The 17,155-nt window shown below is 44.4% G+C and overlaps 1 protein-coding gene across 1 annotated transcript in view; it reads right to left on the bottom strand.

Annotated features, from left to right (window-relative positions):
- Window positions 1-1,936: 1,936 nt before the first annotated feature.
- ntsr1 (neurotensin receptor 1 (high affinity)) overlaps window positions 1,937-17,155 on the bottom strand; it is a 53,640-nt gene continuing 38,421 nt past the window's right edge. The window contains exons 3-4 of the mRNA XM_084068435.1: window positions 10,890-10,974; window positions 1,937-2,803 (exon numbers count right to left, since the gene is read on the bottom strand). Coding sequence (XP_083924561.1) covers window positions 2,545-2,803; window positions 10,890-10,974 — 344 coding nt within the window. The 3' untranslated portion in view covers window positions 1,937-2,544. The remainder of the gene's footprint in view (window positions 2,804-10,889; window positions 10,975-17,155) is intronic.

Consider the following 17,155-nt stretch of genomic DNA (forward strand, 5'->3'; position numbering starts at 1 on the left):
CCAAAGCCCCATGGCCCACAGCGCTCCCTTGAGGCACCTAAGTACGATTACAGTTGAATTGAAGTGTACTGGGTTACGAAACAACTTTACTAACGTGAATGCTGGCCGGCGGGGGGAGGGCGTTTTTGGAATGTGACATTAGGTGCACACAGCATACAGTGCGATGTGTGCACACTGCATGACATATGCACAAACAAAATAACTCATACATCATACCCCCTCTCATTGAAACACATGGACTATATACATACAGACACGCATGCATATGTGCATGAAACCACCTGGATTTGAACCCCAGACTCCCCCTCGTTGGCCAAGGCAGATATTTGTCTTCTGGCCATCAGGCAGGGCTACTCTCCTACATACACACCCAGACATATTTACATATAATTACACACACACACACACACACACACACACACACACACACACACACACACACACACACACACACACACACACACACACACACACACACACGTAGTGGAACAGATAACGGATACAGCTCATCATTCTCCCATCTTTAACGGTAGCAGAAACAAGAAAGAGGCCATGATTCACCATGTTCATTCATGTAATCCTCCACGCCTCCTTGTGTGTGCCAATGCATCGCCAATGTCTCAGTACTACACGTACACCATCGCCCGTCCTTTTGACTCTTAATTGAACCGCAGTGGTCCCCAGATCTCTCCAATAAGCCTTGAGGCAGGAACTGTGAGTGAGCTGGATACACTGCGTGCATTTTGAGTGCTCTTCTCTCTCTGCCTCCATAGACTCAAAAGCACGAAATGGGATATTGCACATGTAGATAGTGTCCCTTTTTGCCACACTTGACAGCTTCACTATTTACAGATATTCACAGTGCATATGTTTGATTACAGTATGTCCACCCCCTGATAACGGCTGTCAAAAGAAAAGAAAAGAAAAAAAACCCTGGCGCTAGATCTGAATGTAGAAATAAGTACCATACATATTCATACCTTCTATCTATTCATGTGGCAGTTGCACAAACCAGTTTGGACGTTCCAAGCCAGACATCGCTACTGGAGGTCACTTGGCTTCATGTAGCAGGTTCATACTGACATAGGCCTACTGTATGAATGCATCTACAGCGCAAGAGCTTCTAACAGAGGTATTTTTTCTATTTCTCTATGTAACTTCCTCCATATACAGTATGAGGGAGATTTAACATTCACAGTTGAAGGCTATTATGATGGCCGATCTACTTTTTTTCTCGCCTGTATAGTTGATCGAACTTGTAAAGAGTAAAAACCTTATTCCCCGTAGTTGCAAGGACCAAGGCTCAGCTCAGCTGCATCTAAAGCCTTACATACGTAGCACCAGTGTCTCACACTGAAAATAGCCGATCTACAAGCTCACACGTGTCGAGGTCATCCTCGGATGAACCATTCAGCAGTGTCTCCAGTCCAGTCATCTCTATCGTCCATACATCTTTATTTAGTACGTCAGCGTAGGTAGGTGTGGGATGCCCATGTGATCGATGCTCGTGTGTTGGCTCCGATAGCACAAGTTTGCTGGCTGGGCGCTCACGTTGTGAGCTCGTAGATGCAATTTCCGGCACGAGAAATGGTGCACAACTTAGTATAAATCAGGCTTAACCCTAACCCCCCTGTCTGTCTCTCTCCAATTGGTTTTCAGACAATGGGCCTCATTCACTAAGCTGTTCGTAAATAGTGTGGGAATAAAGTGAGTAAAGGGGTTTGTATCACAGGTGTATCTAATTTTTGTCTGAAAGTCACAAGCACGCTCCCGTGTTGATCATCCATGCCCCATTTAACTCCATAAAAGGGAACCGGAAATAATAATTCGATCAGCTCTAAATGCGTCGACTGAAAATAAAAAAAAATCAGTTGAATTAACATCATATCTATAATATCCAGACATGCCCACCTCCGTAATTTGTGTAAGTGTTCTCTCTGCACTCATAGCTGATGGAGACATTAAATATGAGCTTGGACTGGTTACGCAGAATAAACACTTACTGTCCAGAGCCAGGCAGAGAGGACATAATGAGGTTTATATAGGTTTATAACTTCATGTTCAAAATATCTAGACATAAACACTGATGGCAGCGCATAATAATTTGTATTGTACAGTATAAACAATGAATGTGACTGGTCGTATAAAAGATAACAGTATTTACAGGCTTTAACAAATGTTAAATAGTCCTTCTTTCTTTCTTAATTCGTTCTTTCTCTCTCTCTCTCTCTCTCTCTCTCTCCCCACCACCTTCCCTCCTTCCTTCCTTAGTCACACATTCTTAATCTGGAGCAAACTCAAGTAATGCTAGATGGACGTTAACACTGTTCCTCTGAAATAAAATGTTTGCTCAGAGATAACGCTGCCAGCGGTTTCCATAACAACCTAGAGTGACCAGAGTGGAGTCGACATCCGAAAGATGGACGTTTTTTTCCCCCAATCGCCCGACTCGACCAATACAGTCCTCATCAGCATCAACTGATGAGGACTGTATGTGTGTGGAAGTGGAAGTGAAGTTTACAGTATGATAACCGATGACAAGAATCAGTAGGCGGTCTCCTTGATGATGTTGGTGGAGAGGGTGTGGTTGCTGGAGATGCTGAGGGAGTGGCGGGTCAGGGTGCGGCGCGGCCCCAGCGGGCGGCGGTGGCGGCAGGGCAGGCAGAAGTAGCGGAGCGTGTTGAAGAAGACCTGGCGGTACGTGGCAGAGACCAGGTTGTAGAGGACCGGGTTTATGGCCGAGCTGACGTAGAACAGGACGTTGGTCAGCATGTAGAAGTAGTGGTAGAAGTCATACATGCCACTGTTGGAGGGGGACAAAGAAGAGAGGGGCAGTTAGGAGGGCGGCCAGAATGTGTCCGTCATGTGACCTAAAAAGTAAGTACCGTAAGTAAGTAGCCTTAGGAGCTAATGGTTCCCGAGCCATGTGGCAGGAGCCCATCAACTGTTTCTGTAGCGTGAGGATACACAAGTACATCCCACAGCCATGAACGAGTACTGTACATGCCCTGGACATGATGCTAGTATAATTCATCCCTTTTGATGCCGAGTGCAATATTTTTATAGTCTTCGGTATGACCCGGCCAGGTAATTGAATCCCGATCTCCCAATCTCAAGGCGGACACTCTAACCACTGAGCTGGTGACCTAAAAGGTGCCTGATTTCAATTCCTGCCACACTGTACAATTCTGTGTTCATTTAACTGTGACCAAATTGTTAAGGTGAGTGAGGAATTGGACCCAAACACAGTATGACTCGAGGCAGCCAATTGGTTCAACTTAAATGGTTTATTCAAATAACAAAGGTTGTTCCGAAAACTGGCAAAACTTAAGCATGGACAAATATCCGGTTTCCAAAGGCTTAGAGCCCAACCACAAACTCTCATGACAAACAAGCCGGTAACAGGCTAAACAAAAGGCACCAAAATACATGCTCACACTAACAGAGAACAACTCTTTACGCACACAGGGGAGTATAAATAGACAAGGACTAACTAGACAATCAACACAGGATAGCCGCTAGGGTATTATCAGGATGCAGGTAGCTAGGTTTAACAATAATCAGGGTGGTGAAACAAGACAGGAGGACACCAGAGCAATACTACAAAATAGGAGGCACAAACACCTGGGGAATCAACAAACAACCAGAATTACAAGACTAATACAGAACATACAGAGCTAAACATGACTAAACACATAAACCAAACAGGGAACAAGAACAGGACAGGACAGAGACAAATATTTTTTCCCCGAGGCTGAAGATATAAATGTCCAGGGCTTGAAGTGCATACTTCAGGGCCAGCTCTATGATTCTGGTGGCCCTAAGCAAAATAAAATGTGTGGCCCCCCCACAAAACAATCCCAACGCAACCACCAAATTAAACGCACGCACTCTCACGCACGCACGCACGCACGCACGCACGCACGCACGCACGCACACACACACACACACACACACACACACACACACACACACACACACACACACACACACACACACACACACACACACACACACACACACACACACACACACACACACACACACACACATTGATGGACAAGGAAATTAACCACAGACTCAAGCTATATGATACTGTAATATGGATGATCCATGTGCAGCGGCTGCTCCAAAATATTTCAGTAATGCCCCTGAAAAGATTAAAGGTCAAATGTATTTTACAGGCCTATTCATTAACCACACATGTCATTGTATCCAAATATGTCCAAATAATATTATATTAGAATCTACAAAAATACAATTTATTATAGCTAGAAAGCAAAGGGTTAGCCAAAAAGTATTTGGGCAATTTGGAAATTGTTGTGTATTAAAATAGCAAATCATAACACAAATAAAGTTAAAATCAATATTACATTCATTACTTTATAACCAGCTTGTCAGTTTAAAAAAATATTGTGGCTATGTTCAGATTAACTACTGTAGTTGCAAATCAAAACTTTAATATTGTACGAAACATTGGTAGGTAGGTTAGCTGACAAACAAGCAAAGCTAGCTTTACAATGAAGGAGGTAAACATTATGCTTATAATCTGACTCTGGTTAGCTAACAAGCAATTAACTAACTACAGGCCTAATGTACTGGAGATTGGGATAGACTAGACTAGAGGGAGGGGGAGGGGTGCATTCAACTGCATGTGGCTTATTATAAAAGCATTCTGTTATGAAATCGTTTTGTTTTTATTACATATTAAAATAATGACGCCAGTTTTGGAACGGGGGATACATAACATAATTACAATTATGTAAAGAAAGAAAGAAAGCTTATATTGCCTGTAGCAGCGGCATACTGTGACACAAATGGAATATGGTTTCATTTGTAAATGACCATATTGGATGAATGAACACTGAAGGATAAATGAACGCTGATTCTATTGTGCACAGATGATGTTGCACACTGTATGCTGTTCAGGAGGCCTTGAGCGAGACACCTAATGACCTGCTCGCTCATTATAAAGCATTCTGGGTAAGAGAGTTGGCTAAATACTGTATGAGAGTGAGATGTTATTATGACTAGGCCTATTACTGTGTGTGTGTGTGTGTGTGTGTGTGTGTGTGTGTGTGTGTGTGTGTGTGTGTGTGTGTGTGTGTGTGTGTGTGTGTGTGTGTGTGTGTGTGTGTGTGTGTGTGTGTGTGTGTGTGTGTGTGTGTGTGTGTCTGGGGGGGGGGGAGAGCATAAGACAGGTCACATTGATGTCATGCAGTTGGCGGAGGTAGCTGACCGCATTCTCAAAGGACAATTCATCACACAGCCTCATGTACGAAGCAACTCTGTTTGCACGTAAATCTGCCTTGTTGACAGAGACAAAATATGGACACAAAATTTACGTTATGGGGCACTGAAGCCAAGTAGGGGTGAAAAGTTGACAGCTGACAGGGGCCCGTAAAAGATGTCCCAGTTTATTATTTTATTGTTTAATAAATATTGAGGGTCCGTTATGATGTGTTCTCACGGGGGCCCAGAATTCCAAGTGGCTGCCCTGCTTCTTGGGCTCCTTCTTTCGTTTATCACAAAGCAAACAAATAAAAGGAAAAGTCCAGGCATCTATAACCACAGAAAATATATACAGCTGACATTGCTGACATGTTGGTGTCAGTCCCCAAGGCCGAAAACTGGTAATGTTTGAAGATTGAGTTTTATATGTAAGGCCCAGTGACATGAGAGTTGAGAAGCCAACCGACTCCAGAGTTTAATTGCACATTCTCAGCTCATATAAATATAAATAAGTACAAACAGTGAGAAACTGTTTGAAAAAAGTATGAAAGGATGCTTCGTTTATCAGCAATAACCACAGATAGTACATTATGTGCAGACTAAATCTGCTTAATGTGATTACACGTTGCTCACTTGAGCCTTTCTCTGGGAACATATCATTCAACGACATTAATAAACTGATCTTCGGGGAAATGTTGCCAAGTTCATAAGCTTCTTGTTGGCTTCTCGTGCATGTTTTCAGTGCCTTCATGGCTATGAGCGAGAGAAGAAGATAAAAAATCATAGACTGGAATTACATCGAATAATCGTTATTAATAGCAGTAGAATAATCAACTTAGATTTTGGGCAGTCATGCACATCCCTAGTACCTATATCCCGACTTCCAAGAGGATAGAGAAAGGACAAAACTCTGCACCCTCGCTCCTCATCCTTGTTTTTACCTTACAACATTACATTACATTACATTACATTACAGTCATTTAGCAGACGCTTTTATCCAAAGCGACTTACAATAAGTGTATTCAACATAGGTAGGGAACGAAAACTACTAATCACCAGAAGTTTTAAGTACATTTCCTGCAAAAACAAGCAACCAAGAGTATACCTAGCGCTAAGGTAAAAGTGCAATATATCAGCTACCTACTTTCTTAAAAAGATGAGACAAAAATGGCAAAATCAAATGAGCACGAGCTAAAACAGTGTATCGACTAAACAAGATCCAATAAAACAATACAAAAATAAAACAAGAGTTCGTACAACTAGTTAACAACAAGTAGGCCAGGCAAAGAGGAAGGATAGTGTTTCCTGAAGAGGTGGGTTTTCAGCCTGCGGCGAAAGATGGGCAGTGACTCTGCTGTCCTGACATCAGTGGGAAGTTCATTCCACCACTGTGGGGCCAGAACAGAAAAAAGTTGTGACCGTGTCGATTGACCAGAAGGACCGTTGAGTGGCGAGGGAGTCAGTCGCCCCGAGGTGGCAGACCGGAGTGGTCGGGCAGGGGTGTGGGCATTGACCAAAACCCGGAGGTAAGAAGGAGCTGTTCCTTTCACTGCTCTATAGGCTAGCACCAGGGTTTTAAACTGAATGCGAGCTGCTACGGGGAGCCAGTGCAGAGAACGGAGAAGGATAGTTGTGTGGGAGAACTTGGGGCGGTTGAACACCAGACGAGCCGCAGCTTTCTGAACAAGCTCCAGAGGTCTGATGGCTGATGCCGGAGCACCAGCAAGGAGGGAGTTGCAGTAGTCCAGGCGGGAGATGACAAGAGCCTGGATGAGCACCTGGGCTGTTTTCTCCGTGAGGAAGGGGCGAATCCTCCTGATGTTGTAGAGGAGGAATCTGCAGGACCGCGTCACTGATGCGATGTTAGCCGAGAACGACAGTTGATCGTCCAGGGTCACACCCAGATTCTTCGCAGTCCGAGTTGACGTCACCACAGCAATCTCAATGGTGATGGCCATGTCTCGGTGAGGACAGCCCTTTCCCGGGATGAACATCAGCTCGGTCTTGTCCAGGTTGAGCTTCAGGTGGTTCGTCGACATCCACTCCGAGATGTCAGCCAGACAAGCAGCAATGCGTGCCTCCACTTGTGTGTCAGAGGGGGGGAATGAGAGGATCAGCTGGGTGTCATCGGCATAGCAGTGGTAGGAAAAGCCATGGGAGTGGATGACAGCACCAAGAGATGTAGTGTAGAGAGAGAAAAGAAGAGGACCCAGAACCGAGCCTTGGGGAACCCCAGTAGTGAGCCTGTGTGGTTCTGACACAGACCCTCTCAGCATCACCTGGTAGGAGCGACCCGTCAGGTAGGATGCAAACAGGGAGAGTGCAGAGCCTGAGACACCCATCCCCTCGAGGGTGGAGAGGAGGATCTGGTGGTTCACTGTGTCGAACGCTGCAGACAGGTCCAGGAGTATCAGGACGGAGGAGAGAGAATTCGCTCTAGCGGCATGGAGCGACTCCGTCACTGCCAGGAGGGCAGTCTCTGTCGAGTGACCCACTTTGAACCCCGACAACACTCCACTCACAATTTTATCATTCATGCACAAACGACTACAGCAAATAAGACTGTAAATGTACTGTTTCACTGGGAGGAAAGTTGGGTTAGTTTGTGAAATGTTACCTTTAGTCAATTTGGTGATTGGAAACAAGTCATTATTCATGATGAAGTGCTACAGTATGTGTAAAGTATAGTGCTATGTGTCCATTACATTGTCCATCAACACAGCAGAAAAATTTAAAGATTTTGAAATCCTTGGTCCCTGTTTAATTTCAATTGTTTAATCAACCTGGAAGATTTCCCAGCCAAGCAAGCAATTCTCCTTCACAACAGATGTCGCAGAGATCACATGTCGCAGTGATTAGTCCCAGTCAGGCGGGGCATTTTACAGGTTTTTGGAAGGACAACCTAGTCGGTGAAACAAATAAATGGAGGCCTGAAGGACACAGGTGTCTGGGATTATTTCTGCTCCATGCCAGATGCTGTGGCAGTAGGCTACTATTACCAAGGGTCTATGATGCAAAGATCACACCGTTATCAAGCTATTACATCAATTTATACAGCTTTTGAAGTTTGCAATTATATATTTCCCCCTGCAGTGCAAAATCCTCAGTGCTAAAGGGATATTTCACTTTCAAACATGTTTGGAGTCATTTTTATGTCTACTCAGGCTTTTGTGAGCACCCCTGACAGTTTTTAAGTTGCTTGATTCAGTATTTAGATATTTGATATTCATTTTATCAGACACGCCCCCTTCGTATACAAACCCATTGTAACTTCAAACTCCATTTTAACCATTCATTGAAAACACCCGTCCTTGGTTCTGGTGACTGATATCGTTTAAGAAAGTAGGTAGCTGATATATAGCTACCTACTTGCGACGTGTTTTTGTTGACTGTTTTTGGCGAGTTTATGTACCGTCACCTATTACAAATAGCGGGCCACTTCCGTCAAACGATACGCTTGCTTTCACATTGCAGTGTACCGTAACCGAGGACGCAAGAATCGCACCCGAGACTACCTCCCGAGGTGGTTTCGGGAACGGAACGGCGATCCGTTTCGGGGAACGATGCGCAACATTCACACTAGCGCGAAACCTGCCAAGCGGTCTCGAGTGCGCACCCGGGACCATAGTGTGAAACCGCTATAATAGAGGTGTTGGGCCAGATCTCCACTTAGAGGAAGACAAGAAGGACACAGAGGGGGGAAGCTACAGGTTTCAAGTATATATATATATATAATACACTGTATAATAATGAAACTATAGTGGAAAATACAGTATAAATAAAAAATCTGTATGTGGGTGTGAGAGGGACGGGAGAGTGGGGGACCGTGTGTGTGCGTGCGTGCGTGCGTGCGTGCGTGCGTGCGTGCGTGCGTGCGTGCGTGCGTGCGTGCGTGCGTGCGTGGGATGTGGGAGAAAGGGTTTATGAGTTCAAAATCTTTCCTGTGGACAGATGCTATCCTTGAAGCTGTTGGTTCAGTGATTGAGGTCAAACAGGTTATTGTATAGACAGCAGAGCAGACAGACTGGGTGGAATAAAGTAGATCAGCTCCAGTAATGTCCAGGTGCGAAGGACACGGTGAACAAACATTGATTTTTATGCCTGTGTGTGCATGAGCATCTCAATGTTTACGTGTGTATGTTCAAGTGTGAGCGGCAAGAATGAGAGTGCCCTGCGCATGAGGTTTAGACTTTTCATTCTGTTCAAACAGGCTCTACTGCTCCCTCTCTGTTTCACTCTCTCACACAACCAAGCACAGAAAGCATGTTATACATGCACATTTCTTTTCTGCTATCTATATAGATACAACACAACGCATGAGCGAGTGATTCAGTGTATGTCAATGTCACGGCACTGCAGTTAACAGGATGTTGCTTTGAGGGCACCTGTCTCCATCTGGAAGACGGCAAGACAGGAAGACACTAATCACTGTCTGTCTCTCCATTGCTTTATTTTAGTTTCTTTCCTGTTTACTCTCTCTCTCTCTCTCTCTGTTTGTGTACAGTTTGAGATTAGACTAGATTATTTTAAGAGGGACGGCACAGTGGAGAGAGGCAGGACTTTTCCTGGGTCACAGAGTGAAGGGATCATTATATACTCACTAGCCCCACTTGAACCTATGACGTCTAACTGTCAATTGTCACAGCGTGGCCTCTGTAGGGGCTAATCTAGCAAAAAGCTGGATGGATCGGCACGAAATGTCTTGTGCTGCCAGTAGTCCAAGGAAGTACCTCCATAAATTTCACATACTGTATATTGTATATTTGTCTTGTTTGTGTAATAACTGGCTGCATGATTTCAGGGATGTCAACAGTATTAGCTGAGAAATAATATATAAAAGATGTCAGCTGGTGGCTCTTCCAAAACAATGCAGTAAAAGGCATTTGTAAGTCACTCCAATCAATCCTTCTCGAGCCAATTCCAGTCCTTGGCTGAAGCTCATGGGAAAACATGCTGCACTCTCTTCTTTTGACCGATGTTCGTCCAATTTGAGTGATTGAGTACAAATTGAGTTTACAATTGCCCTGTTTGGCTCCTGGTTTCTGCATTTATATTGCTTCGACATCTGTCTCTTCTTTTATAGAGAACGGAAGAGAGAGGGTTTCCCGGTACTGGCATTATGTTGACTGAAATGGTCTGTCTGATCTAATCAAGGAACTGATATACAGTATAGTTACATTTAGAGGGCTTAATCGGTACAGGCGAGAGAGACTCCGAGGCACAGAGAGTAATTATACTTAGTTGCGTGCAGGTGTTATAAAAAATAGGCAGTACAAGTTTGTATCGAGCTTGTAAATTGGCTATTTTTGGTGAAGAGACATGCTGTAGATAGAAAAAAGGAGGGGGTCTAGCATAGACTCCTGGGGGAGTCCGGTCAATGAAGTATATAGGGTGCAAGTGGTTAAGAAATAGATCGAGAGTGGAGGAAAAGCGAATTAGGATGATAAATGAGGTCTATCTAATGTGTGGAGCAGCCTCTGTGTCAGGCCTGCGTAACTTATCCTTTCTGTGATGACTATATCGGCAATATTGTATGTGTGTATGTGTCTGTGTGTTGCATGTGTCTATGGTCAGGAACTAAAAGGTAGATTAAGCAAGAGACCAGAAATATCCTCCGCAACGAGAGATTGCTTTGTAAAAGGGATGGTTATACTCACTCTGACCAGTTGGAGACGTAGCAGAACATGAGGCGTCGAGCGTGATAGGGCAGCCAGCAGACCACAAAGGCTATGACCACCGCTCCTAGAACAGGTGGATGAGGAGAGAGAGACAGAGAGAGAGAGAGAGAGCGAGAGAGAGAGAGAGAGAGAGAGAGAGAGAGAGAGAGAGAGAGAGAGAGAGAAGAGAGAGAGAGAGAGAGAGAGAGAGAGAGAGAGAGAGAGAGAGAGAGAGAGGGAGAGGGGGAGAGGGGAGAGGGGTAGAGAGAGAGGAATTAGAAGAGAAAGAACAACTCTCTGGACCCATAAGGCTCCATTTTTACACTCTAGCACTTGTAGGAATTGCGAAAGAGAATATAACTGCAACTTTTTGCTTTGAGCACACAAGACAGGGGCATACAGCATACTGCAGGCAGCAGGCATAGTTATTAGATTTCTTTTTGTTCTGCCTCTAAGCCAAACGAATCGTACCTGTGACGTGTGAGTGGGATTGAAATGTTGTGTAAGCAAGCTAATCGATATTTAAAAGGGTATCCGTGCTGCGTGGAGGAGAAGGTGTTAGAACATATGGAGCCCACGAGGGAAGACAGCGGCCAATTAAATCGCAGGAAAAAAAGGTCAATATTAAGTCCGCTTGAGTGGTATGTCGACTTAATGGCGTCACACAAGTGTTCAAAGCGAGCGTACAACATTTGATTTATTAAAACCTAAGAACATCATTACAGCGATTCCCGGATGGGCCGGTTGGTATGTGGGCCGACCAAGTCAAAAAAAGGTTATATTTTCTGCCAGAATTGATGCCCTATCGAAGTCTGTGGCTGCAGTGGTCGTTTTGTGATTCCATCAGGAGCAATCAACATTTGTCATTTAATTTAACTTTGACAGGCTGGTTTTGATATTATTAGAACTGGATCAGATTAATAAAAATAATGCTAACAGGAATGAAATTGAAGATGAAAGATGTTGTGGTGCTTTATTGTCACAACTTTTGGGACAAGTTAGTCCTTGCATTGTGCACTTTAACGACATAGATTTTCCCAGTACACTACAGCTCAAATCAATGGTTCATTCTCAGCATGGTATTGTGGCTCTTTTACAACAACAATACCTGAGAAGATGAGGGCTTTGATTGCTGCATGCTGCTCTTGTCCTTCATGCCTTTCTACTTGCAATACACACACAGTCTCTCTCACACACACACACACACACACACACACACACACACACACACACACACACACACACACACACACACACACACACACACACACACACACACACACACACACACACACACACACACACACACACACACACACACACTCCTTTCTCCTCTCCTCTCCTCTCCTCTCGGGTGCTGAAATTGATCCCATCTTTGGGGTACTGATTAGGTTGACCATCTCTAAGCAACCAAAAGTCTTGAAAGGTGGGTTAAACGCCCTGGCATTTGCACTTCAATTCACATAAGACATTGGGAACCTTTTAGCTGTGCTATTGATCTAGTTTTTGTTATTTCATTTCAACATTTTATTGGGAAATTTACTTCGGTGCAGTAATTTCCCACCCATTTTTCTCCTAATAGCCTTTAAAATCTTTCCCACTGGGGAACATTTTAGAATATAGAACACTCCCTCCGCCCTTCGCCTTCCTGCAATTATCTGATTGCGAGAATTGAACCAAATGGACCGAAACTGTACAGTCGAAGATATATTGTATATACATTGTATTGTTTATCTTGTGAGAACCCGTGTAGCTATTGATCATCCTATACATGGGCGCTATTATGTAGCGCCCATGATAAGAAGATGATGTCAAGTTTCAAAGATACTAAGCAGGCTGGTCTGAAACAAAAAAAGCTAAAGCAAAACATACACCTGTATTGTACAATTTGCAAATATCCACATATTGTATTCTGTCTAACATTTTCTTTTTCACTGAATACACCTTCAATTTGTTTTTAAGAGAGCTGAACAAAACAGTCAGAAGTGAAATAAGCAATAGCTATAGCGCAGAGGGGTTGTAGTATGCACAGTTAGCAGCCACAACAAGGTCATACAGTATGTTATCTAATAACTCTAGGAATCCTTACTGCCACAGGCTAAATATAATGAATAAAATATCTTGTCTATTATCATATTATACCAAGGGATGCACAATGTTTAAATTAAGAATTGAAACTAAATCTGACTTTGGATGGGAAAGGACATAGAGGCCGCATGGGACGGCAGAGGAAGGAAGGAAATGTGGGGGTTAAGTCAAATAGAGTGCAAACTAAGGTCAATCCTCTCCGTGAATTGAAAGAGACCTCCGTAGGCTATTTTAGACAACACAATTAAAAGTTCACTTGAAGCCATTTCTACTACAGTATTCTAGACAATATCAGTGGAAAGAGACAGCGACAGAGAGCTGAGAGAGAAGTATGTACAGTACAAGTATGTGACCAGAATGGCTTGAGCCACCATGGGCACAAAATCCACTATGATTCACAAGTCGTTTATATGGATTCACACTCATACAGTAAAGTATATCTACCATGGTCAAAGGAAGCACTGGAGAGTGATGGGCAGTTCAGCTGCTGGACACTCTGTAGCTACTGGATAATACATGGCACACGCCCCTGTAAACTTATAAGGAAGTTGTATTGGCTTCATAGCCATTGCAAATTTCAGCATTTTCAAAGATCACCTTCAGACAAAGGCATAACCACTTTAAGCCTAATATCCATATACTGGTCATGTCATAATAGGCGAACATTTAGCGAAACTAGGCGAAAATAGCAAATCTACAAGCTCACAGCGGGTCATGTTTCGACTTGTTGTGAGCTTGTAGACCGGCTAGTGTTGTGAAGACATTTGGTGTAGAGGGCAAAAAGTATGGGACCAAGTATGGACCCCTGGGGGATGCCGGCCAAAGAAGTACATAGGGTTTAAGTGGTTAATTTGAACTTTGCCGCAGGGTTTTTTCTCTCAAAGAAACTGAGAAAATGTCAGTTCACTTACTTTTCCGGCTCCCCTGGGGGTGATAAAGTCAAAAGGCCGAAATTACAGGAAGTCTACAACATCGTCAGTGATCATGGCACATTAAACCTGTTGCGAAACTGTTATCTTACAATACAAGACGCTGGTATGCCAACTGGTATGTCTGTCAGGATAGATTACATCAGCCTCTAACTTCCTATATAACATCCATGTCCCCTTTATGTTGGCAGGGTTCCTTGAATTTCTGGGGTTGAAACAACTTTAGGTTGGTAATTACAGCTTAGACATTCGTCACACAACACAGCGGCTCCTTGTCAAGTACCACACTCTTGGTTCATCTTTTTGCCAGAGTCCACAGCAGTGATGATTACTATGTACCTGTCAGAACTACAGTTAACCCATTAACCCATTAAGACCCGAGGCCGATTCTACAAATGCCATCTAAATCAGTAGTTCTCAAACATTTAGTGCCAAGCACCCCCAAATTGATATGTATATGGCCTCGGACCCCCATCTGAAAAGGTTTTGTGCCAGGGACCCCCAGAAAAGAAGATTTACAAGCTCATCACTTCGTGCTGTGCTGGGAGCTTGTATGCTACGTAGTAGAAAAGTACTTTCTATGTAGTAGAAAGCTGCTATTTTTGAATATCCAACGCTAAAATCTAAAAGCTAGAATTTAGCGTTCGACAGCATACGCTGTCAAAAGGACAATGTCCTGTCTGTTTGTTGTCTCAAGTTCGGGTTGGGGATGTGAATGTCGTTTTCCTTTTTTCTGACATGAACTTAAGAACTTAAGCGGATACGCTCCGAATGCAGACAAATGTGGTGGCGGTGGTGGGGTTGTGCAGGGTGAGAAAGATACATCAGTAGCAAAGAGACAGCAGCACCATGTTAAAGGGACAAAACTGGTACCGACTCATTTGTCTCGAGGGCGGACAAAGTGAAACAGTTAACATTTCCGCTAGATACCATCAGGGGGGCCACTTACATCATGTAATGCTAAAAACAGCTCAGTGAAAAGCATGGCCCGAAGCGCCACTGAAGGACACCCCTGGGAACATATAGATTTCAAATCCCTACGTTCCTTTACATACTCAGGACAGTGCTCTAATCCAACCCAAACAAAGCATTAGGGCCCACATAAATAATGTATACCGTTGTGAAAAATCTCTCGGGGAATCTATTTCACTGACGGCTACATGGGACGGAAATACAGTTGAGCTGCATTATGGGTGAAACTGTCCTTTGGTGTTTGTGTTGAGGCAGACTGTTTGCACTGCTCTTGGGAAGTCCATCAGCAGGCCGGTGGCAGAGCGGGAGCTCATTTGTCTGGGGTCTATTCCAGCACGGCAGCCGCCGTCCCCGTCGCAATCAGTCCTTGTCAGGGGCTCCCACAATGCACTCCCACACTGACCACCCTGGTCCCCTCGCAGACATAAAGACACATACCCATAAACACAGACGGGCACATAGGCATTACACACATAAACAGACACAGACGTACACATGGGCATTCAGAAACATTCACAGCCAACACACACACACACACACACACACACACACACACACACACACACACACACACACACACACACACACACACACACACACACACACACACACACACACACACACACACACACACTACTTGACATTCCAACACCATAACGCTCTGCTCTGAGCCGTATATCACAAATGCCAAAGCACCGCAGCCCTCCGCAAGACATTCAGATTTTACACCGCCTCAGTTCAACTTTAGCTCCGAACTTCTCAGTTTCCCTATTCGGCCTGAATAGAAAACTTACGCCAGATTCATACTGTACGTGGTTGTGTGCTGGTGTCGCACATGATAGCAGATCTATAAGCTCACTCTGCATCGTGCTGCGATGATGCACAACCAATATGAATCAGGCGACAGTGTGCAGCGAGAATGCGTGGATACGGTCATTTCGGTGAGGAGCTCTCTTGCCCTTTGAAGCTACTGGGGTGATGGGATCAAAGCCTCAGCCAGACCCTTTGCTTCATGTGCTTGTCCTGCTATACGTGACTCAGAGCTCTCCATCACTCTTCATAAAGGAGAGACCATCGAGGAGAGTGGGCTGTTCACTGTCATTTTAGGAAGCTTCAAAGCTATAGCTCTGGGCAAAGTCTTATCTCTGTAAAAATAGTTAAAATTGCACTTTGAGGCTTTTCCGTCTTTTATCTGTGGGAAACGTATATTTCTCAAGGACCAATGTACGTGAAGCCAGGCGGCTTAGCTGAGACTGGAAACGGCCCTCTGGTGTTGGATTCGCCATGATGAAACTGCACACATAATTGCATAATTGATATGCTATATATGGTATTGATGGCTAAATTATTACCCTTTAAAATCAACCTTTTGCTCTTTCGCTCTCTCTCTCCCTCTCTCTTCTCTCTCTCTTTCACACACGCACGCACGCACGCACGCACGCACGCACGCACACACACTCCATAATTGAGACCTAGAGTAGAGGAAGAGCAATTGAGTGAGGGAAAGGGTAAGAGCGAGACAGAGAGAGAGAAAGAGAGAGAGAGAGAGCGAGAGAGAGCGAGAGAGAGAGAGAGAGAGAGAGAGAGAGAGAGAGAGAGAGGAGGGGAAGGGAGGGAGGGAGGGAGAGAGAGAGAGAGAGGGGAGAGAGAGAGAGAAAGAGAGAGAGAGGGAGGGAGGGAGGGAGTGGGCATAAGTCTGTGTCAATGTCGTGCGCTGCCCTGCCAGGGGAACATAATTGATGAATGGGAACCCCAAAGCACATTATGGTCAAGCCATTACGCTGATTATGCATATACTTCTGCGTAATAAGGGACCAACGTCCGAGAGTATTATTAGAAATCATTCCAAAGGCCGGCTTTGCTCGTGATTGACTGAAATTGCCTGGAATTATCGAAAGCAAACTGCCTCGTCGCCAAATGTGCAAATGCTGCTTGTCTTGCATGGGGACAGGCCTGAGCAAACGATTGCAGCAATTTGGGAGAATTGGGAGGGCTTATTCCACCAATCCGGGAGCGTCTGCTCTGCATTCATCACAATTGAAATAAACTTTCCATTCAGCACGCGATAGACATTGGTCATTATACAGGAGTTTGGGAGCTTTGGGTGAAAGCCCTGAGAACATACCAAGCATATCAGAGAGAGGGACAAGAACGATTCTATCCCAGGAGGAATGATTTGGGTCCCTGGAGATCTTATAACAATGGAAAAAAGTCTCTGGGCAGCGGCTCCCCAACGTCCAGTGACGCATATATAATTCATAGAATGTTCCAAGCAGC

This window comes from Gymnoscopelus microlampas (assembly GCF_963454915.1).
Source record: "Gymnoscopelus microlampas genome assembly, chromosome: 10".
In the NCBI taxonomy this organism is placed as follows: Eukaryota; Metazoa; Chordata; class Actinopteri; order Myctophiformes; family Myctophidae; genus Gymnoscopelus; species Gymnoscopelus microlampas.